At 42.9% G+C, this 24,000-nt stretch overlaps 1 protein-coding gene across 1 annotated transcript in view; it reads left to right on the forward strand.

The window, feature by feature from the left end:
* zswim5 (zinc finger, SWIM-type containing 5) overlaps window positions 1–23,894 on the forward strand; it is a 61,482-nt gene extending 37,588 nt beyond the window's left edge. The window contains 18 exon segments of the mRNA XM_034227168.1: window positions 9,951–10,042; window positions 10,045–10,140; window positions 10,703–10,871; window positions 11,925–12,073; window positions 12,749–12,899; window positions 14,643–14,819; window positions 14,935–15,111; window positions 15,817–15,963; window positions 16,058–16,195; window positions 19,062–19,213; window positions 20,083–20,185; window positions 20,269–20,404; window positions 20,894–20,930; window positions 20,932–21,052; window positions 21,145–21,308; window positions 22,199–22,280; window positions 23,031–23,773; window positions 23,775–23,894. Coding sequence (XP_034083059.1) covers window positions 9,951–10,042; window positions 10,045–10,140; window positions 10,703–10,871; window positions 11,925–12,073; window positions 12,749–12,899; window positions 14,643–14,819; window positions 14,935–15,111; window positions 15,817–15,963; window positions 16,058–16,195; window positions 19,062–19,213; window positions 20,083–20,185; window positions 20,269–20,404; window positions 20,894–20,930; window positions 20,932–21,052; window positions 21,145–21,308; window positions 22,199–22,280; window positions 23,031–23,773; window positions 23,775–23,894 — 2,954 coding nt within the window.
* Window positions 23,895–24,000: the final 106 nt, after the last annotated feature.

Below are 24,000 nucleotides of genomic sequence, written 5' to 3' on the forward strand. Positions count from 1 at the left end.
CGTGTGTGAGAGAGAGAAGGGGCATGTGTGGATCGTCAGCTTGATATTGGCTTGCAAGCTGTTTTCATTATATTTCATTATTCATGTTTCATGCATGATTGTGCAAGGCGAGCAGTGATCAGCTCTGTAGGGGTGGAGGCTAATCAGCGGGTGGAAAAGGTTTCTAAACTCAGACATGCAGACGGTCCAACAAAACCACAAATGTCACAACCTTTGCATATTTCACATAAAAAAAGAAAATATCTGGTGGAAGCTAAACCATAACATCACAGAAAGCCTACAGTCAGTACTTATTTTTCAGAATCGCAGAAATGTGTGCCAGCGGGGATTGACCTTAGTCCGTGTCTGAAATGTCTGCTCCTTGTGTTTTCAATATGAACAATTTGTATGTCCCAGGGTACGCTGAGAGTCCAAACGGAGATCTAAAATGAACCGAGGTTATTGTCTAAAAATGAGTTGCAGGTCAGAAAGTATATTGTTTGACATACTGTACTTCCTCCACTATAAGTCTCTGCAAAACATCAAAACGTTGCTTCATTATTACACATTGTGTATTTCTACTAATTGAGTGTGCGTATGCAGCATGTCTGCCTTCAGAGGCTCCATGAGAGCGTGTCATGTGCTTGACAAGCCTAGGTCAATATTCCCTTATCCCAAAATGTCTCTGAAGTGACTTTTGTTCAGCCTCAAGGCATTGATTTGGCTGCTTTCATCGGATATTCGCTTTTAGCAGTACAGTAACAAACCTCTGATTAATAAAAGCTGGATTTGTATTTCAAATGTTCATCTTTGTGCCCAATTGTGTTTGTGCACTAACTACAAATGCTCGGCTTTGTGCCTCTTCCTCTGTGTGTGTACACAAACGGCATCAGAGCGAGCCTTTTTCTTCTCCTATGTCTTTCCATGCTAACTCGCCATTCCTTGTGTTGTGTCCGCCAACTCAGAACGGAGCCATTTTGTCTCCTTCAGTTCCTGAAATGAAATATAAGCCTCTTAAATGCATACTTATCTTACCCTGCAGACTGCGCTTGAAGAACAAACACACATGGCTGCACACACACACACACACACACACACACACGCACACACCAACTAAAGAGGCATTGTGATGCCAGCCCTTGTTGTTCCAAAGACAGCGGCTGCATGCATGTGGCAGATGGTTGTTCCTTTGCTTTGCATGCCGCCATATTAAACAAAAACCATGGCTAAGGCCACGGCTGGTTTAGGAAAAGGGCAAAGTGCGAGAGAGACTCAAAAAGAAGAGACAAAAAGCAACAGAGGGAGAGATGGGGACAACAGGCTTGGCGTACACAAATGCAAGCAGGAATCCATGTGTGTAAATGTGCATGTGTGTGAATAACCACATTAACATTGCATGCATTGCTTACACAAATACGTACGGACACTCACATCCTCCTAAATTGACACACAAAGATAAACCAGAGTAGACATACATTCCAGATGAATGCATTGCTTCAGGGAAGGATCCATACAAAGCACAGAATAAGGGAGTGTGTGTTTTCATGTGTATGGGTGGTTACACTAAGTGAAAAAAAATGGTGTCGCATGTGAAAATGTGTGTGCATGTCGGTGGTAAACTGGTGTATCAGTAATTGGAGGGTAAATCCAGCGCGGTGACCTTTTTACAGCTGTCATCTTCTTTCATATGCTTACATGTAGGTGGGTTCCTTGTTAGTGCGGCCACATTGTATTCTCGTTGTGATACACCGACATTCAGGGGTCATTTTACTTTGTCTTCTGCTTTTGGCTCAGTTATGCTTCTGGCTTTGACAGTAAGAGTTAATTACTTATCCATGAACGAACATATATAATTTGAGAATATTCAGTGGTAAAGCAAGGATGAAAAACAGTATACGGCTACCAACAACAGTTGGAGACGGTGATCATATAAAATCTTGCAGTGTTTAGCGCAATTGTAAGGTTTTAGCCAAATTATGTCTTTGCTATGGTAACATCTAGCTTATAAAAACTGCTATGGCAACCAAATGTCATGCCAATTCTCCGTCAGTCATAGAGAAGAGAAAAATGCAAGACACATCCAGAGTTATAGGACATACCAACGTTACTGTAGTATCTCTTAATTCATTTTGTTAATGTTTCATTAACATTTACTTGTGCTCTTCCGTCAGTCAAAGTTTTATACAGTAGAGTGTTTTCATTTCAAATGATTTTCCGACAGTTACTCAGCCTTAGCCTTAAAGCTTTTTTCGGCTACTATTTTGTCCATCCGCTTTTACAAATTGCCTTCCCATAGAAACCCTGTTTAAATTCATAGCCAAATAGCAAACCAGTTGTTGCCTCAATTTAAAATAGATTTTGTGGGATTATTTCATATATCTTTGTGAAATGTTTCTGTCAGTTCATAAAGTGTACAGCAACCGTTGTGTTTTGGTATAATTATCCGCCGATGCAATGCAATTTGGTTAATGTTACTCCATAGTCCATAGGCTTGTTCGAAACAATTAGGTCCCCCAATTTTTCTCTCAACCAGTCTTCATCCCACCACTGCATGAAAAATAATATCAAGTCTTAACCACATAAAAAAGACGTTTTCTAGCAGAAAATGAATGCCGGCTTTCACCTGGGATTGACGGGAGTCGTTCTCCGAGTGTTTACAGCTTGATAAATTGCTTCTGCTCGTTTCTTTGTAAATGTGGCCAGACAAGGCCGCAGCACATAATGCCTCGACACCGCAAACAACGGGCCGGAACTGAAAACACTGCCTTCTTATCTCTAATTTAGCCTTGGGTGTATCACACACACACATACACACATGCACACACACACCACGCACACACACATACACGTGCACATGCATACACACACGTACACATGCACATACACACACACACACACATAACACACACACACACACAAATACCAAGCTCCTTTTAACTCTGCCTCACCCAGACCCAGCTTCAGCTTTGTAATGTACTTCTCGTGTTTTTCTCTGGGGTTTTTTCAGTCCTGTATTCTGCTGCCAAACTGAAAGCATATATATGGCTTTTCTCCTCACCGGGTAACCTTCTAGGGTCGCACAAACTCACAATGGCATCAATCAACAAAGCGACACTCCATTAACAGCTGAATGTGTGCAAGTCCTGAACTGGACCACTTAGGCCTTCAGGTTGTATAGATTGCTTTTAGATTACGCAAATTAAGTTCTTTATTTTGAATGTCTGACTCCATCGAGCAAAAATGCTACCCTCAATACATCCATTATTCAATACTGTTCAGAGGGTTATAGCTTTTATTTCAATCAAGTTACCTGTGTCTGAGTGTCAGAAACAGGACTTACAGGCCCTTATGTTCTTCCTCATTCTGATGATTTTGATCGATCTTTGTTCGTCTATTTATCTTTCTGACAGGCATTTAGCTGAACACGATCTTCCTTTCTGTGTAATCTGGTTTACGTCAAGTGTTACCTTCCCTCTTTCTGAATTTCTCCCCTCCACTTCCTCCATTTTCTATTTTATGTTGCTCTTTGCTCATTCAGGTTGGGACCAAGACGTCAGCCTTTTGCTGATTTTCACCCGTGTCAGCTCTGTAAGATCTGCAGTTTTCCCCCTTTCTCGTCATTTATACAATGACACATCAGCTGAAAAGGACTTGATCAAACCTGTCTCTCCCATCTTTTTCTTTTCTCCCCCCCCCTCTTTCCTGTCTTCTCGGACTCTCCTCCCCCCGTCGCAACAAAATGGAACAAAATCAGGGAATCAATTTGATGTAATCATGACAAATGAGTCCCGGTGGTTAGCAAGGATTTTGTGTGTGCGAGTGTGTGTTTGGGACAGGGCTGCTGGGAAATCACAAATGAATCAATCAGCTGTTATCACATCAGCAAACTCTGCAGGAGGGAGGGATGGATGGATGAATGATGGATGGATGGATAGGCAGAGGGGAGGACAAGATTTGGTGTTGTCAATGTGTGTGTGTGTGTGTGTGTTTGCACTTCTGTTGTGCAGAGATAGATGGCTGATTGAATACAGGGCTATGTGGGTGTCTGTGTGTGTGAATGAGAGCGGGCAAGGGGGTGCTGCAAACCTTGGAGCTGTCAGAACAGATGGGAGATGGGGAGGGCCGCAGGCTGCGAGGATGTGTCGGCTGCTGGAGGAGGATGAGTCCTGCAGGAAAGGGGCATGGAGGAAAAAAAAGGGGAATCGGGTTGTATTGTATTTCTGCTGAAGATGCATTTTCTTTATGGAAGTAAATAGTAATGTATCTTTGACGTAGATAAAGCGAGAGGGGAGTGAGGGAGTCTGTGTGCTGGTAGCTGCAAACAAAGTCCAACAAGAGTAACTTTCAAATCTATCTTTGGAAGTTCTGTTCAAATCTAACATTGTGTTTTGCGTTACAAAAGAGAAACAAAATACTACCTATAATGCCAAACACATTTCTGTGTTTTGCTTCCCTTTTGTCAGTTCTGCTCATACCTCCAAAATACCACTACCACTGCAGACTGGATCCAACGTCTCCAATAAATGAGAGGAGAAACATAATAAATGGATATGACTCCTAACACAGAACTAGGGGTCCCTGAGTTCAATGAGTGATGACGTAAATCAGATGCTTGGCTGTCACGGATACCAGATGTCTAGCCAACTGAAAACCTGTGAGATTTTTGGAGAGACATGTTCTGAAGTATCATCATTAAAACACAAATGAGGGAACATAGTTTTGAAGGAATCTGTTCTAAGCTTGTGGTGATCTTACATCTCACTTAGACACTTGAGTTTTTCCTTAATTTGCCACCCATCTATCTTCCTTACCAAACTGGGGTTGCAGTGATCCCTTGTGGGCGGCAAAAGAAGGAGTGGCTTTTTGGCAAAGAGTGTTGTGGTGCAGCGCTGCACTGTGGGACAAGTAGTTGAATGGAACCAATGATCACTTCTTTAACTTTAAAATCCACTAAAGGGTGGGTGGGGTTAGTCTGTCTCCCTGTCTGTCTGCGATGCCAGTGGTGAGGCTTTAGTTGAATAAGATGTGGTTTAGTTGTGTGTGTGTGTGGTGTGTGTGTGTGTGTGTGGTGTGTGTGTGTGTGTGTGTGTGTGTGTGTGTGTGTGTGGTGTGTGTGTGTGTGTGTGTGTGTGTGTGTGTGTGTGTGTGTGTGTGTGTGTGTGTGTGGGTGTGTGGTGTGTGTGTGGTGTGTGTGTGTGTGTGTGTGTGTGTGTGTGTGTGTGTGGGTGTTGTGTTGTGATGTGTGTGTGTTGTGTGTGTGTGTGTGTGTGTGTGGTGGTGTGTGGTGTGTGTGTGGTGTGTGTGTGTGTGTGGTGTGTGTGTGTGTGTGTGTGTTGGGTGTGTGTGTGTGTGTGTTGGTGTGTGTTGTGTGTGTGTACTCTTTGGTACGGCTGCCCAGCTCAATCTCCCCAGCTGATTAGGGGTTAATGGCCTATGAGTGTGGGAGCTCTCTGCTTCCCCCATTGGCTGACTGGATTGTGTGGGCGGGGTTCCATCGAGTGACAGATGGTCTACACAGGGAGGGAGGGAGACAGGGCGGTGTGGTGTGTGTGTTTACATCTGAGCAAGGGGGGTCCATCTCTAATTACAAAGAGAGATGTACAATGTGGTCTCTCCAGTCGTCTTTTCTCCTCTTTTGATTGTCTCCTTGCTTTTTTCTGGTTTTTTCACACACATCAATGCAACTGACTTCATTTGTTGATGCCTCCATAATAGACATTTACATTGTCAAGTCCTACCCACATTCATCATTTATTTGTATTGAAATGAAAATGATACAGTATAAAAACCAATCCTTGAGAAAAAGCTTAAATTCTCTTTATGAGGTTCATTGATTGTAGCTGGGAGTTTTTAGCACATTGCTCTAAATGCAGCTCCAATTTGTGTCATACACAATGAAAGTAACATTGTTAATAATCATAAATGACAAATACATTTGCTATCTCTTCAACATAATGTGTGGGGGTTGGTTTTCAGGGCAAGCCTACATACCTGCATCAGAACAGACCAAATACTTGACACACACATGGCCATGTGATTTCCCCTAAGGATCAGACCAGATCATTGTGCTTGGCAACACTCCCAGTTTACACCATCACACGCTAATTCACCTTTGTTTGAAATTCATCTGTTTTGCCGAATGCGTTCAATGGCCTGGAGTAGAAACAGCAAGGAGAGTGTGTGTGAGTGTATGACAAAAAAGAGAGAGATTAGTGATATCTGCTTTGAATATCACTGACTAGTTTGTGTCGTTTCGTCACTGGTATTAAGAAGAAAGCAGATGGGCTCTGAAAAGGTTGTTTCTTCTTCACTGTGTGTATGTGTGCTTGCAGACTGTCTGATGCAGCATCTTTTTTATCAAGTGCCATTGCATCCCCATCTGCTAACGACACACTGTCTCCCTCAGCCTTTACATAACACACACACAGGCAGAAGCACTCTTTATGTGAGAGTGAAAAATAAAATAATGGATTTTAGTTTTTTTTAAATACATTGGAAAGGAATATCAAATATTATAATCCATATCATATCAATAGGGATGACAGTTGCATGCTGATAATCTGCAAAACCACTGAGGCAAATGTGTATTGGGCTATATAAATCAAATTGATTGATCGAAATATACTCAACTGTGGAGTACCTCAAGGTTCTTCTAGGTCCCCATCTATATCACAACATATATCAAGCATGTGGCTCATTCATTCAACGTGTTTAAAATACCAGAAATACTTAGCCTCATGAGTCAGACATTAAGTCTCGCATGAGTTTAACCTAATTTTTAGGAATGGCCATCTTGTGTGGGAAACGACTTAACTGAGGCATGAATGCCAAAAACAGCTAACTTACAGATAATGAAACCCATCTCTGTTGCAGATGTTATGTGTGAAACAGGAACAAGGGAGGGGTGCCAGACAGACGAACTGTGTGTGCCATTTTAGACTTGATTGAAAGTGAAAAGAGCAGTGGTGTCACCATCACATTCATCCATGTGGTCTGAGTAACAATAGGCTTTAACCTAACAGATGCAGACAGAGAGAGAAGGGGGGGTGGTCTATGTCCAAAGCCAAGACAGAAAGAGAGAGCAGCATTCCCAGCTGTGGGAAATGCTTTATACCCAATTCATCTGACTAAGAACTTGTACAGATACTTCACTGGATTTTGGAGAATAGTGTAGTGATGAATGATGACTGGCGAAACATTATTTAGACAGCTTGGAGGAAGGTAGCTCTCAAATGTTCCCCTGATGCATTTAAGAATTGCACTCCCCCGATTTTTGCCTGATCCTGTGCTCTCCGCTGTGATGATTTCAGCTCTGGAAGATCACATTTGGACTATTTTACACCAAGCTGTGTTTTAGTGAAAATTGGCTCTAAAGGTATATCCATTATGAAGACAGACAGTGGGAAGGAATGGAAAGTCTTTTTTTTTGCATATCTGATATTACCCCTCACACAGCTAGACACATTGGTTGACTATTTGACTCAGTGGGAGGGGGAGATTTCAACCATTTTCTTTTCTTTTCTGTCTAGCACTGGAAGATGCATCTTTCATGTCATAGTCAGATGCCCTCCTCATTGGCATAGTTGACAGTAAGTGTTTGCCAGCATGAAAATACCATACATATGGATAATAAGTATCACCCAAAGTTTTACACATATAGCAGCACACCCACACAAAATAGGCACTTCCATTTTTCAAGGCACTGCTATTTTCATCTAAACTCTTTCTGAAGTGTCTGCTGTATGCCTTTTTGGTACTTTCATGTTTGCAATCTGGTATTTAGGTGGAAATAGTGGGTGGCTACTATACTGGTGAGAAGTAACACATTTGGTCTGGTTCCAGAATATATTTTAGTTCAGCAGTTGTGAACCACCCACCCATCAGCCTGGATAACCCTCCATGTTCTGGTCAGTTCCCTCCCTTGTACTCCTGCTGCTCTTTATTTTTCTTCTCGTTCATCATAGTAAAAGCAGTTTGTAGTTGATAGGATCTTAACCTTTGTGTGCTTGAGTGTCTTTACGGGGGTATCTGGGCTGCTATAACCACACTAGTGTGTGTATGTTGGTGTTGTTATCTTTAGCATCAGACATGTACTTTTTTTTTTTAGCCCAAGCCCAGAATAACCATATCAGCTTCCCTGTTAGATGGCCTGTCCTTCCTCTATGTCTCTCTTTCTCCTCTGTCATTTCTGGCTTGAAAGCAGCAGTCGGGTTGCCATGGTTTGGTTGGATACAGTAATCCAATGTGTACACGTACACACATGCACACCTCACTGCATAAATAATTGACCTGTCACAGTGAGACGGCAGGACAGACCAGATGCACTCTCCGCTCCTCTATTCTCTGTTCTCCTCTCTCATTTCTCCCCCATCTCAGCCTCAATACTCTCCGTTTCCTCACCATTCTTTAACTTATGCTATTTGTTTTGTTCCACTTTAATATGATCTTACCTTTTTTATTTTGTATTATCTTGTCACACACAATGTCTTTTAGTGTCTGGGCAATACAACACACTGTAGTAGATTGCAATGAAAGGGCTTGAATCGTTTGCTTCATTTAATGTAGTTAAAACTCAATGTGACTTTATTTTAGGTTAGCATCAACCAACAAAATACTGGACTCTACTATTTAAATGTTAGGAAATGAAGGTAGGATAAGAATAAACGACCCACATTTCTGGAACTAGGCTTAATTGAGGCTGCCAGGTTATAAAATGTGTCAAATGCTGTTAAGTATAACACAAACAGGATCAAGCTGATTTATTTTCCATTGAGTTTTAAGAAGTTATTTGATATCTGAATGTTAAGATGTTCTTAAATGTCTTTAAGGACATTACATTGCATTTAGCTGAGCTTTTGTCCAAAGCGACTTACAATAAGTACATTCGACCAGGAAGACACAATCATATAAGTACATCAGGTTTCATAGAGCCAAACATCAGACTTCTGCTTGATTGCTCCTAATTTCACAGAATCATTAAGTTTCGTGTCATCAGCAAAGCATTGTGGCCCTAGGTCAAAACCATGGGGTACTCCCAGTTGAGTATTTATTGTCTCCTGCAACTTGAAACGACCTGTTGTTGAGTTTATTTGGAAACCCTTTGAAAGGCCATAAGTGCCCTTCCGACTGCAAAAACTACAGCTGTTGGTCTGCGATGGCCAAGATAATCATGCGTAAGGGAATCGAATGCGCCAATAGTCTATCCAGTCCAAGTCAACATGCCAAAAGGCCAACGTGTGGTTTTAAAGGGCAAACAGAAGCCAGTAATGCCTGATGTACCATTTAAATGTACAAGCAATGGTTGCCCACAGGACTCTCAACAACAGCCCAACATCTGCCAACGGCCAGTGGTCACTCAGTTTGCGGAGACCCTAAATATGAACTAGGCAAAGCAGAGTTATCTCTCCAGGCTAACTATCCTACAATCCTCGGGGCTGAGTGTGTGGGCAGGAAGGAAATGATCACACCCTAGCACCCCCCATTCACTGCACACACACAAATGCATAGAGACATAGGAGAGAAAGGTAGAGGGAGTATCAGATGGCACAGTGTCTTACTGGGAGATGTCTCATTAAGATGTGTGTGTTCTGTACCAACGGTTCATTCTGTAGGTTTGAAGAGGCTCAGATTACCACAGATGCTCCTTCTCTTTTGTTTCTTATTCTATTGGTAGTCCATTCACAAGATCTGGGTAGAAGCTAATATAAAGGAAACGGGAAGCGTTGATGTTGAAGAACTTAACTTTAGGAAACCAAGGAACATGATGCGTGTTGAGCTCATCATGTGAGCTTTTGCAAATAATTATTCATAACGATAGAAACTCATTCAACTTAACTTAAACATTACATTTGCAGTTACCTGTTGCATTATCAACTATAAAAAGTCAGGATGATTAAATGTGCATCCAACCGAAGACTTTTCTTTGTGATTGAATGTTGAAGCTCACTCATATTCTCCTTCTTCCTCCCCAGGGTTTCACCTCAGTGGCACAGTAACTGAACCCGCCACATCTTCAGATCCAGAGGTCACCCACAAGGTGGCCATCAGCTTCGACCGATGCAAAGATCACCATCTGTCACCTGTGGTTGCGGGAACAGAGACATTTTCTACTGCGCCCATGTGGTGGCGCTCTCTCTTTACAGGATTCGCAAGCCTGAACAGGTAATGTACAAAATATATCTATATGTCTACAAGTGCATTTGCAAGGATATGAATAACCTGTTTATGAGGCTAATCCTGGTTCCGATTTGTATTTGGATATTGTGTTTTTGAGCGCAGATACATTTGGTTATTCATATTTATCCCTTTATTATACTATTGTCATTGCAACCACGCAGAAGTGTGGGAGACAACAACGTCTCTTTTATTACCAAAAGACAAAACTATGTTTATTTAACGCTCTAGAGCTTAAATGCTTGTGTGATACGGCCCTTGGCTTAGAAACAGTATCAGGTTTCTTTTGGGGTACTTTGGGGTGCATATATATATTTTAGTTCACTGGATAAGTGATGTTTACATGTACACACATATAAGAATATTCCAAAAAACTGGTCATAAACTTGCTGTTGATGTGAACACACTCAATAAAAAGTCACAAAAATGTCACATACTGCAGGAGAGGGCTACTTCCTCTTCTGAAAATGTCATAGACCAACTTAAAATAACAATACGTTTTTAGTTGAAACTTCATACATCAACATCTCCATGTGTGTATCTGATACAGGTGAAGCTGCGGTTGCCTATCTCAGAGACGTTGTTCCAGATGAACAGAGATCAGCTGCAGAGCTGGTGGCAGTACCTGATCACGGCCCACCACACCGAGGTGCTGCCCACCGCTCAGAAACTGGCAGACGAGATCCTCTCCTCCAACTCTGAGATCAACCAGGTCCACGGTGAGAGGAAACATTGTGGCAAACTTTGAGCTCATGATATGTGATTTTAAAAACATCTTTATCCACCAAGTCCACGTTTGCAAAGTTGATGTGCTGTCCATCCCACGGCAGTGATATCTTCACAGCAACAGGCCAGACTTAAAAGCTTAAGACTTTAAACATGCTACGTCATGCGTCAGAGTCCTGATTTCTTCGTGCAAAGCAGCAAGTCAGGCTTCAAATGACTTGTTTGATTTCTTAGTTCCTCCTCTCCTGTGACTACCTCCTTCCAGTGGCAGGAGAGCATTGAAGAAAGCAGGGGAAAAGAGGTCAAGGATGAAATGGATGCAGGAGGAGTTAGAGATAGATGTGTGAAAAGGAAAAGGGACACTGAGAGGAAGAGACGGGGAGAAAATGGCTCTCTGGACACGGGAAGGAGAGGAAAGATGAAAGAACCGAAATATTTCCCGAGATGAAAAACAAGAGGAGAACCTCAACAGACCCGCGTCGGGGAAAACGACAAAGCATACACATCCTTTCACCAAACAAAACTTTACTTCTGCGTCTCTATTTCATCCTCCGCGCTAAATGTTGACATTCTCCAGCTCTCCTGTCCAGGAAGCCCCGCGCTGTGTTTCCTGTCTCTGTTTGACAAGGGGGATCATGGGGGTTGAAGTTCAGTCGTTCCAGGAGGGAGGCTTGCTTTGATGGGGGATAATGTTACTGTTTGCTGTTGCGTACTCTTAGCCGGTTGGAAACACATCTCTGGGCCTTCCTCAGCTCGCTTCCTGCTAGATCAAAGCAGCTTCCCCCTTCTGAGCATATCTGCATTTCCCCGAAGTATAACTCAGGCACACAGTGCAGAACTGAAGAAAAATAAAGTTGGCCATATATTTCTTACGGCATGATTAGCATAAAAAGAAGCAGCTTTTCTCAAATACAGGTGCACTGCAACTTCAATGTAAAACAAATTGGTATGAAAATTATCCGAGTACCAACTTTAGATTGGATTGCTAAGATCTGTTGTTGTGTCACTGTTTGTGCCTGTAGTTTAATTTGTGTGTGTATTTCCAGGTGCTCCGGACCCGACTGCAGGCGCCAGCATTGATGATGACAACTGCTGGCATCTGGATGAGGATCAAGTCAGGGAGCAAGTCAAACAGTTTCTGTCACAGGGAGGATACTATGGCTCTGGGAAGCAACTCAACTCCATGTTCGCGAAGGTAAGGGCAACCGCCTCTTCCTGTCTCTGTCACAATAGATCTTTTTTATTTCATTACTATTGTCAAAATCATCAATCATGACACAAATGAGTAAAATAATTGTTTAACTCTAAAGAATATTGTCTTGAGGATTTCTTCTTGACATTTTTTACTTCTTCTACTTAAGTGATTTAGTATTGGACTTAGTTAAAACTTTGGGGACTCACAGGAGACTTAAAAAAGACAGTAGTCAAAATCGATGTCCTGACTTGTAGACACTAGTATGGCTCTATCTAAATTGCACAAGAACATCTTAAGATCTCTTTAACTGTAATATTCAAACTCAAGGCATTAACAAGTCTTGATTATGTTTTTGCAAGTTGATTGAGGATTCATAAATGTCCTTTTCTTAGTCTTTGTCTGAGTCCAACAAGCTCACTTTACTCAGACATAGATTTTGAGCACTTTCTTATTCCAAGTGGTATTCATAAGGGTTTATAATATCTGGAGTGTAACCTCATGTTGACCCTAAAGGATCCTCTATGATGGGGCTGTTTCGAGACATCATGCTTTATATGTTCAATTCACTCTGAAGGGACTTTTTGTTAGCTATCCTTTTCTGGTTGTTTACAAGCATATCACACTGACTCCAGTTCAGTACTAAACAGACATATTTCTCTTTCCGGGTCTTTACAGGTGAGGGAGATGCTACGAATGCGAGACTCCAACGGAGCCCGAATGCTGACGCTCATAACGGAACAGTTTATGGCAGACCCTCGATTGTCGCTATGGAGACAGCAAGGCACGGGCATGACAGACAAGTGTCGGCAGCTCTGGGATGAACTTGGTAAGAACAGTCGGAGAAAAATGTCAGAAAGAAAACACATTGTAAAAATGAGTTATTATCTTCACCAGTGTGCGTCTGTCCACAGCTAATGTCAAAAACTGATGAACCCATCAGCCTCAATGTTCTCTTACTCCTCAGTAGCAAAAGGCATTTCCAGCTATCAATAGGCTAAAAACAAACTTTACCTACTCAATTAATTTAATTTACAAACACACAAAATACAATTACACGCCACATTAACATTTTTTGTTGATTAAAACTGAACTCCATAGATAATGTAATCTAATTTGAAACCTTCTGATTCATTTCAAACTTGATATGTTCAGATCCACTTAGATAAATAAATCCATGTTTTTGTTTGCTTTGTTACAATCTTACCGGCAAGGGAGTCGTGTATGGGGTCAGAAAGTCCAAGTTTGGCCCACAATTTGGACAAGGGTATTCTCACCAACAGTTTTTTTAGTTTGTATCTTCATGTTTAAATGCTTAACAGTTGCTTGGCTAAAAGCATCAGCTAAATGTAATAAAGGAGGTGGTCACACCAGAGATCTAGACTCTACTTCGTGTGCTTTCCCAGTTTGTTTACGAGTTGGCCACTCAGCTATGTTGCTGGTCAGACAGCCATGCCCACAGAAGTGTCCGGCCTGTCAGGTACTCAGACAAATGGACAGTCACCTTGTTACCTCCAGTCAGTGAGCTATTAGGTCCTCCAGTCAGCAGCTTCTCCTCCTGCTCTCCTCTCGCTCCTCTCACAGACTGAATAATAAAGGCTGCCGATCAATAGGGCTGCTCAGCTTTTCTGCAATCAATCCCAGCATTTAGGAGGTCAATGAGAATACTTCCTGGGTGAGCGAGGGAGATCATGACACAGACAGAAATAACAGCCAGACACTCAGGGTTTGCCGCCTGATCATTTTTCCTCAGAGATGCAGACATCTGACAGTTGACCCCCGCTCCAGGTCTGTGTATGGAGAGCAGGTGCTTAAAGTGTAGTGAAGTTAATGGAGAAGGCCAGCAAGCTTTTGACTCTGGCTTTAATAAACGGCCATGGCAAAGTCAATGGGAGAAACAAAAAGCAGCACATTCTTCAGCTTTTTAGGCATAATAACATGACTACTATTAAAACCACTTATTTGAGTTTTTTTGCCATATTATTTGTATTTGATAAGGCTTCAATCAAGGCTTCAAGCTTTCTGAATTAATAGATACATTGTTTGTCAATGAAATATCGGAAAATAGTAAAAATGCCTATATGCCTTTTTAATTTGTTTATTTATTCATTTCTAATAGTACACAATCTTGTACCCGAACATTACAGGCAATGTCCTGCCTGTCCTCTGTCTCCCCCTTTCACTCTTTGTCTCAATAAAGGCAATCTCTAGCCCCAAAAATATCTTTTAAAAAAACACAAAAATATACAGATTACTGTATGGACTCTAAAAGAAAATATCTAGTATGAAGAAAGAATGAACCGTTTATCCTTACATTTAAAAACTGAAATCAGTTGGGCAGGAGTGACAGCATTGAGGTTTCTTTTGTGATCAAGGAATTGTAATGGCAAATTGATTACTTTTATAAAAGAAAAAAGCTTCATTATGTTTGTAAGTTTTGAGGAACATTAAGGAAAAGTGTATTTTTTAGTATTAGTAGAATTCCGCCAGCTTGGACACTTCCCTGGTCCAATATTAGACAGTACAACAAAACCTTCCTTCCTAACCACTGACTGCCTCTCTAACCCCCCAGGTGCATTGTGGGTGTGCGTGGTGCTAAACCCCCACTGTAAGAGCGAGGAGAAGACCGGCTGGCTGAAGCAGCTGAAGAAATGGGGCGACATGGACATCTGCCCGCTGGAGGATGGCAACTACGGCAGCGAGCTTCCTAACATCACCAACGCTCTGCCGCAGAGCAGCCTGGCACAGGGTCAGCACAAACACACATTCTACTGCGTAATCAAAATATGAATACACTGCCTGGACAGATATGATAGGACCACATGGCGCTTTTACTGACCCTGTGTGTGTGCTGTTTTTCCCAGACTCTCTGACCAGGCCGAGGAGGTCGGTGTTCAGCCGAGCCGTGGAGGCTTGTGACCTCCACTGGCAGGACAGCCACCTCCAGAGGATCATCAGCAGCGACCACTACATGTCTCCATCCTACCAGAGGGAGGGAGAGAGCCTGCTGTTCAACCCCCAGGGCCTGCCGTTGTGGCTCGGTGAGCAACCACACACACACACACACACTGTCATATTGGGATTATTTCAGTCCTCAAAAAGTGTTTCCTTATTTTTTCGTCATTTTCAAGAGGAACAAAAGTGTTTATTTCACATACACACAGACTCTAATTTCATTGAAAGCCGAACCAGCACACACACACACACACACACACACACACACACACACACACACACACACACACACACACACACACTAATTCCGCTGATATTGAGGCCAGTATCTGCAGTAAGCAGCTTCCAGCTAAGATCTGTCGGATTCTGCAATTTAAGCCAGCTATCAGACACACAGGCGTTCTTGTGTGTGTGTGTGTGTGTGTGTGTGTGTGTGTGTGTGTGTGTGTTGTGTGTGTGTGTGTGTGTGTGTGTGTGTGTGTGTGTGTGTGTGTGTGTGTGTGTGTGTGTGGTGTGTGGTGTGTGTGTGTGTGTGTGTGTGTGTGTGTGTGTGTGTGTGTGTGTGTGTGTGTGTGTGTGTGTGGTGTGGTGTGGTGTGTGTGTGTGTGTGTGTGTGTGTGTGTGTGTGTGTGTGTGTGTGTGTGTGTGTGTGTGTGTGTGTGTGTGTGTGTGTGTGTGTGTGTGTGTGTGTGTGTGTGTGTGTGTTGTGTCCAGCACAGCGTTTCTTTGGTTGTGTCAATGTCACTCTGTTCGTGTGTGTAAAGCCTGACTCTCATTCATCTCACACACAGACCACGTCCCGACGGCTTGCGCTCGCGTCGACGCCCTGCGTTCCCACGGCTACTCCAGGGAGGCATTACGATTGGCCGTCGCCATCATCAACACACTCCGCCTTCAGCAGCACAGACAGATGGACATCTACAAACACCAAAAGAAAGGTACGCCACATACACATTTGTATTTAAATATATGCTGTTGTTTGTTTTCCGGAGTTAGTTTAATGTTTTTTTAACATTTATCCTCCACTCTCAGATCTCCTCCAGAGGGGCGTGACCTCCACCACCAACCTGGAGGGCTGGGTGGGTCATCCCTTAGACCCGATTGGCTGTCTGTTCGTCACCCTCACCGAAACCTGCCGTGTGGACGACGACAGCACCATGGATACGGGAGGTAGGAAGAAATGGTTTCTACTTTTGAAATAGTTCTCTCTATAGGATTTGTTATGGCAAATCATAACAACTCAGAGAATCGTCCTACGGTTCGATTCAAGATAATAAAATGGAAAAAGGCGGACATGTTTAGGTCTTTCGGTAACTCAATATTCCATTACATTTGTATTCAATTTATATATACATTAAATTATTAAATGATATCAATTCAATTCATAAGGGATACAAATGTCAGGATCTACTCCAGTGGGCTGTGTGTCAAATGATGGCATGAAAACGTAAAAGTAAAGTGTGAATAAGATTAGAATTTTTATATTTGAAAATATGATCTACTGATAAAATATTGATTACATAAAAAGACAAACGCTAACACTTTCTGAATGCTCTGTGAGCTCAAGAATTCTAACTATTAAAAAAAAAAAAAAAATGTTGTACTTTATTTTATTATTGATTGGCTTAGGTTTTCTTATTTATATTTTTCTATTCTTATTTCTTAGAAAATGTCAATTCCAGAAACACAAAATAAGTCTGTCAAACTGAGATGTGTTGTTTTCTAATGTGCTTCGGATCTTAATAGAAGATTATGAGAAGGCTTGTTATAATTTAAGGCTCGTGCATAAATGTTTATATGACTTTAAGTTCATATTTTATTTCACATTGACATTTTAACAAGGCTTTTTACCATGGTGACCTGGTGAGCTGAGAATAAGCTTCACCTCCCACGTCGCCTCCATTATGAGCAGCCATTAGTATTGAGTGCTGGTCAGAGCTGTAGCAACCTAACTATTTCTAGAGACAGGAAATAAAAGGTAGACACAGCCAGATTGAAAGGTTTCAATATCATTCAGACATGTCAAATTACCTTTTATGTTCCAAGTATTGTTAGTTATAGCCACCTTAATGCACACATTAAGATCAGAATCATTCCCTCTCTGCATGTCCACTTTTGTACTGCCATTAGTAAGGTAACCTGCTGTCCACTAAGCAAAAGCCATGTACATGTACTTCAGCCAAACACATACTCGACCTCCCTCACAATACATGGGTCAAAGAGCTTCATTTGTTAAAACACAGGGTATAATTCCTCGCACACTTCACCAGCTGATGCGGTGTAATTCAGAGGTGAGCGGGTACACCAGCATTGACTCATTAGACAACAGACTCCATGTTCTTATATCAGGAGCGGGCGCTATTGTGCTGCAGACAGGCCATAAACCAGCAGAGCATGAATGGATCGTGCTGAAACACCCTGATCATTTAGACCACTGTGTGTGTGTGTGTGTGTGTGTGTGTGTGTGTGTGTGTGTGTGTGTGTGTGTGTGTGTGTGTGTGTGTGTGTGTGTGTGTGTGTGTGTGTGTGTGTGTGTGTGTGTGTGGTGTTGTGTGTGTGTGTGTGTGTGTGTGTGTGTGTGTGTGTGTGTGTGTGTGTGTTGTGTGTTGTGTGTGTGTGTGTGTGGTGTGTGTGGTGTGTGTGTTGGGTGTGTGTGTGTGTGTGTGTGTGTGTGTGTGTGTGTGTGTAGTGTGTGTGTTGTGTGTGTGTGCTGTGTGTGTGTGTGTGTGTGTGTGTGGGGGTGTGTGTGTGTGTGTGTGTGTGTGTGTGTTGTGTGTGTGTGTGTGTGTGTTGTGGTGTGTGTGTGTGTGTGTGTGTGTGTGTGTGTGTGTGTGTGGTGTAGTGTGTGTGTGTGTGTGTGTGTGTGTGTGTGTGTGTGTGTGGTCTCGGATTCTCTCCCCATTTGCCTTTCCCACCCTTTTTTCCCCCAGTGGCTATGCAACATAGTAGAATAGGGGTTGGGGTTTTTCCCATTGTTAGCAGGCTACAGGGAACTATTGTCAACCCAAACAAATGCTGGCACACTCATTGGTGAATGTTGTGTGTTGTTGTGGGGATAGAGTGAATGATTGTCTTATGTTGTTTTGGGGAATTTGAGAATGTATATGGCTATTTTCTGAGTGTTGGCTTAGCCCGGTCACCATGCTTTATTTCCCTCTGGAAGACAGCTGGGAACATCTGTTAAAATAGGCTGGGCCACAAGACTATGCATCGACCAATGAAAATGCAGTTCACTCTCTGATCAGTTCAAATCCACCAATCACACGTCAGCCCACATACAAAACAACAAAAACTGATAGCACTGGGGTTAAGCCTGTAAAATCAGTTTCCACTTTTCCCTGGATTTCTTCACTGACACACGCACTTGCACACACATTCGTGGAATAAGCGGGATTGAGGGGGATCTATTGCTCACAGGGGATTTAAACAGAATTATGGGGTGGGGGAGACAGAGAGAACAAATGGGCACCAATCAACAGCTGAGACTCTCGTGGCATCTGTTCTCACTTAGAGCAGCCGAGCATTGCTGTAGGGTTAGTGTCCAATTGGTGATCAGTTCAACATGGATACTGTGTTCATATGTAAAGAAAGCGTTATAGGTATATATACACCGGTCATACCAAGTATAATTTTCTCTGAAAATGTAATGGGAGGTTCACCCCAAATTCAAAAATACATATTTTCCCTCTTTCCCGTTGGTTTTTTTAATCAATAAATCAACTTTTGAGTCTTTTGTAAATATAACACTAGAGATGTGTGCCTTTTCTTCAATATATTGGAATTATATGGCATTCATATATTTATTTTGGGGCAAGGTCTCTTTCATCTCTTTCCAGAAATGATGACTGTCACTCAAGTACAGGAACTATTATCTTTGTTGTGATCTTTTGGGTATGAGATTAACAGGGCAGTAGGCTCATCTCGACACACAATGACATATCAGTTAATTGTAATAACACTAGTATTTCTCTTCAGATTTAAACACATCTTCTTTTGGTTATCTAAATACCTTTCTTTCTTTCTTCCTTCCTCTCAGATGGTGACCTCAGGCCTCCGGTCTACCACCATGTTCCCGTGTGGGGCAGCTCTGATGGAGGGGAGTCATACCTGACTTTGGCCTTAGAGGTAGCTCTGATGGGAATGGGCCAGCAGAGGATAATGCCAGAGGGTCTCTACGCTCAGGATAAGGTACAGTAATCCTGAAAATACACAATATACATTTTAACCTAATCCAAAAACAGACTTTACCCCCTCATGTAAGAAAACATAAATGGTTTGTTGCATATTAAAACAAGCTGTGTGAGTTTGCATGGTGTGGACAATGTTAGAAAAACACTTTCATTGAACATCTGTGTGAAGCATTTGCTATGCAAAAAAAGAGAAAAGGTCATGTTGTCGCTATTAAGTTGTTTTATGTAAATCTGCTTTGGAGTGCAAAAATGGCTCTTAATGTCAGGTGCAATCAGCAAAAATATGAATGTTTTAGACAAGGTCAGTTTATTTGTGTAACAATTTTAACAACAAGGCAAAGTGCTTTGAAAAACATGGCAAAGAAGACACACATAGGGTTGCAAAATGTAAGCACTTGCATTTGGTAAAGGAATTCTTGATAGTGAAATGAATTCACATATTCACTGTGACTGTAGATACACACAGATGTGAGAGTCAGTGGTATTAAAGAACCCTGCTGGTCCTTTAATACCTCAAACTCAAAATCCCCTCGCTGCGCTGGTTCCTCCCACTTAACAGAACCACAAATCTGAACTCTACATCCTTGAATTCTGAAAATATCAATCTCTTTACATCTCTCCCAGAGGTTTTATTTATGTTTCATGGGAGCATTTTGGCCCATTTTCCATCACTTTCATTTAAAGTAAATTGAACATTTACTGTCTGATCACAGTGAATAAAATGCAATTTGTGACTATGTTTTATCTATCTATTCTATTGTTTTATTTGTTTTATGTCCTATATATCCTGTGACTTAAGTTTGTCATTGCCATATTTACACTGTAGCAATAAAGCCTTGAAACTTAAATCTTGAATTGATGTTTTAGGTGTGTCGTAACGAGGAGCAGATTGTCGTGAAACTTCAAGAACTCGAGCTAGACGACCTCCTGGTTCAGACTCTTCGGAAACAGTCCGTCCAGCTACTAGAAGGTATGACATCTTTGTGTGCCACCTGGTCTTTCCACATTGTTGAGAAGCAAACTAAACATAATTCATTCTTTCTCTTGATCCAGCTGGTCCGTTCAGCGGTCTAGGTGAGGTCATCCACAGGGAGAGTGTTCCCATGCACACCTTCGCTAAGTACCTCTTCACCGCTCTGCTGCCACACGACGCAGACATGGCATACAAGGTGGCTCTGCGCGCCATGAGGTCAGTTTCCCAACACCATGAATAATTGTAGCCAATGTCAAACCGAATTATATAGGATATTGAGTTCACGAGGTCCAAAGGAGTTTAAACACAGCCTGAAACCTGTTGAAATACTCCGTTTTATTTAAGTTGTTTAAGAGCAGAGATGATTCAGCTTTTTGGTCATTTTCGAGCCTGTAGCAAGGGATTATGAGCGCATTATACGGATGTGTCATTATGCATTAATTTGCTGATCATTTTCTAGATGTATCAATTAGTTTGATCTATGAAAGGCAATTCTGCTTAAGAAATACTTCAATCAATGTTTTTGATGGTGTATTGTGTTATCTGCATTGAATGTAGTGGTCATAAGTAAATGTACTCTTATTTATTCTATAAACTAGATTACACATGGGTGTTTTTCAAATTCTAATGCTGAAATCCATCTTAGATGTTTAATTTGAACTAAAGACATGATGAAACATACCTAATGTCGTGTGTTTCCATCAGGTTGCCGGTGCTGGAGTCCTCCGCAGGCTCCGGGGACGGGGGGGCACCCTCACCACGGCATCTCCATCGTTCCCAGTAGATACCCGCGCTGGTTCACTCTGGGTCACTTGGAGTCCCAGCAGTGTGAGCTGGCCTCCACCATGCTCACTGCTGCTAAAGGTACTCATAGCTGTGGTCTCAGTGGAGAGGTGTCCCCTTCAGGTGTCTCTCAAACACTGTGTGGCTGTTAATAACCTTTTATTTCCCCGCAGGTGACATGTTGAGGTTGCGCACGGTGCTGGAGGCGATCCAGAAGAACATCCACTCCTCTTCCTTAATCTTCAAACTGGCCCAGGACGCCTTTAAAATCGCCACCCCCGCAGACAACCCGCCCGATATAACTCTGCTCAACGTGGCATTGGAGCTAGGCCTTCAGGTAGTGTGTGTGTGTGTGTGTGTGTGTGTGTGTGTGTGTGTGTGTGTGTGTGTGTGTGTGTGTGGTGTGTGTGTGTGTGTGTGTGTGTGTGTGTGTGTGTGTGTGTGTGTGTGTGTGTGTGTGTGTGTGTGTGGTTGTGTGTGTGTGTGTGTGTGTGTGTGTGTGTGTGTGTGTGTGTGTGTGTGTGTGTGTGTGTGTGTGTGTGTGTGTGTGTGTGTGTGTGTGTGTGTGTGTGTGTGTGTTGTGTGTGTGTGTGTGTGTGTTATATATATATAAGAGCAAGTGAAGTTTGAGGGCGAGTCTGCCGTTTTCATAAATCATTTGGTCACTCGTTGAAACATGCTACTGCTTCCTTGAACTTGTAATTTGTGCAGGCCTCCTCAGCCTCACTACAAATTAGCAGAGAAAACATCACACAGCGCCTCTCCGTTGTTGATGAGAAGAGACCACATAATTAAGCCTTTTGGGTTTTACGGTAAACATAGGAAAAAAGAAAGCTTCAGATCATCAAGGCTGCGGCATAGCTGTGGCTTCAACCGCCTCTTCTTCTTCTTCCTCCTCCTCCTCCTCCTCCTCCTCCTCCTCCTCCTCCTCCTCCTCCTGCTGGCATTTAACTGTATCAGCTGAAGTCCTGACAGCAACACTGCTAATAAAGAAAATGGAAGGGTCACATTTAGACATCTGTGTAATCCTAACACTTTTTTGGATCCATCTATCATCACTGAAGACATGTGGTGTTGTACTATTATTTAATTATAAATATATTTTGAGGTGTTTTGTCAAAGTGAATGCGAGGCAAATACTGGATTTATTATGTGTTTAATAGATGCTTTTTTCCCACTGTACAAAGTAGCTGAAAATACATAACGTTCTTCATGTTTGCCTCGCAGGTGATGAGGATGACTCTGTCCACACTGAACTGGAGAAGGAGAGAGATGGTTCGATGGCTAGTAACCTGTGCCACTGAAGTCGGTATGTGATGCCTCTACTACACACACACTGCACACACACAGGCACCATTATGGCTTGAATTCAAAAATACTTTTTTTATATTGCTAAATAGCACGTAACATAAAACAGTAGAAAATTAAAAAAGAATCGATAAGAGTACACAAAATTACAAATAAAAATAAAAACATAAAAGAATAAGAAATGGTGGAAAATGACTGGGAAACATTGATTGATTCATAATAATAATAAAGGACCTGGGTTTTGTCTGCATTTAAGCTTCACACATTGGAGGGATCCTATTTAAAGGCTATTCAAGTATGCTACAATAAAGCTTCTTTTGTTTCCTTTTCTCCCTTGTCAGATTCTTTTTTTTAATAGAATAGAATCGGAGTGATGAAACCCTCTTTAATGGTCACACATGCAGAGCACACAGCGATATTTGTTAACCCATCCTAGTACTAGGAGTCTAGTACTAGGAGTCTAGTACTAGGAGCAGTGGGCAGCTATTGTACAACGCCCGGGGAGCAATGGGATGGGTGTCCGGTGCCTTGCTCAAGGGCACCACGGCAGGGCAGGAGGTGAACTGGGACCTCTCCAAGTAGCAGTGCACACTCCATATTTAGGTCTGGTCGGGGACTTGAACCGGCGACCCTACGGCTCCCAGTCCAAGCCCCCTACTGACTGAATAGCTCTTAAAAGTACTAAATGAAACCAGCATTGTATAATCTTTACAACAACAAATGTTTAATCTGGACCCCCTCTCCTCCTCAGGTCTGCGGGCGTTGGTGAGCATCCTCCAGAGCTGGTACACTCTCTTCACGCCGACCGAGGCCACCAGCAGCGTGGCGGCCACCGTCATGTCCCACAACACCATCCTGCGCCTCAGCCTGGACTACCCCCAGCGCGAGGAGCTGGCCAGCTGCGCCAGGACCCTCGCCCTGCAGTGCGCCATGAAGGACCCCCAGAACTGTGCCCTGTCCGCCCTGACGCTCTGCGAGAAGGACCACATCGCCTTCGAGACGGCCTACCAGATCGTGATCGACGCGGCGTCTACGGGGATGACCTACTCCCAGCTGTTCACCATCGCGAGGTACATGGAGCACCGGGGGTACCCTCTGCGGTCCTTCAAGCTGGCCTCCCTCGCCATGACCCACCTCAACCTGGCCTACAACCAGGACACGCACCCAGCCATTAACGACGTGCTCTGGGCTTGCGCGCTCAGCCACTCCCTGGGTAAAAACGAACTCGCCGCCATCATCCCCCTGGTGGTAAAGAGCGTGCACTGCGCCACGGTGCTGTCCGACATCCTGCGGCGGTGCACCATGACCGCACCGGGCCTCGCCGGCATTCCCGGGAGAAGGAACTCTGGGAAGCTAATGTCAACGGACAAAGCGCCATTGCGGCAGCTCCTAGACGCCACAATCTCGGCGTACATCAACACCACGCACTCTCGACTGACGCACATCAGTCCGCGGCACTACGGAGAGTTCATAGAGTTCCTGAGCAAAGCACGGGGTGACTTTCCTGCTGGCACAGGACGGCCACATCCAGTTAGCCCAGTTCATAGACAACCTGAAACAGATCTACAAGGGCAAGAAGAAACTGATGATGTTGGTCAGGGAGCGCTTCGGCTGACCTTTGACCCCCCCCCCCCCCCCCCCCCCACTCCTTGAGAAGTAGTTAAACTTATTTGTTTCTATTTAAGGTTTTTTTAATTCCATGTGTTTTTACTTCTTGAGTT

This window comes from Gymnodraco acuticeps, unplaced genomic scaffold (genome assembly GCF_902827175.1).
Source record: "Gymnodraco acuticeps unplaced genomic scaffold, fGymAcu1.1, whole genome shotgun sequence".
Classification (NCBI taxonomy): domain Eukaryota; kingdom Metazoa; phylum Chordata; class Actinopteri; order Perciformes; family Bathydraconidae; genus Gymnodraco; species Gymnodraco acuticeps.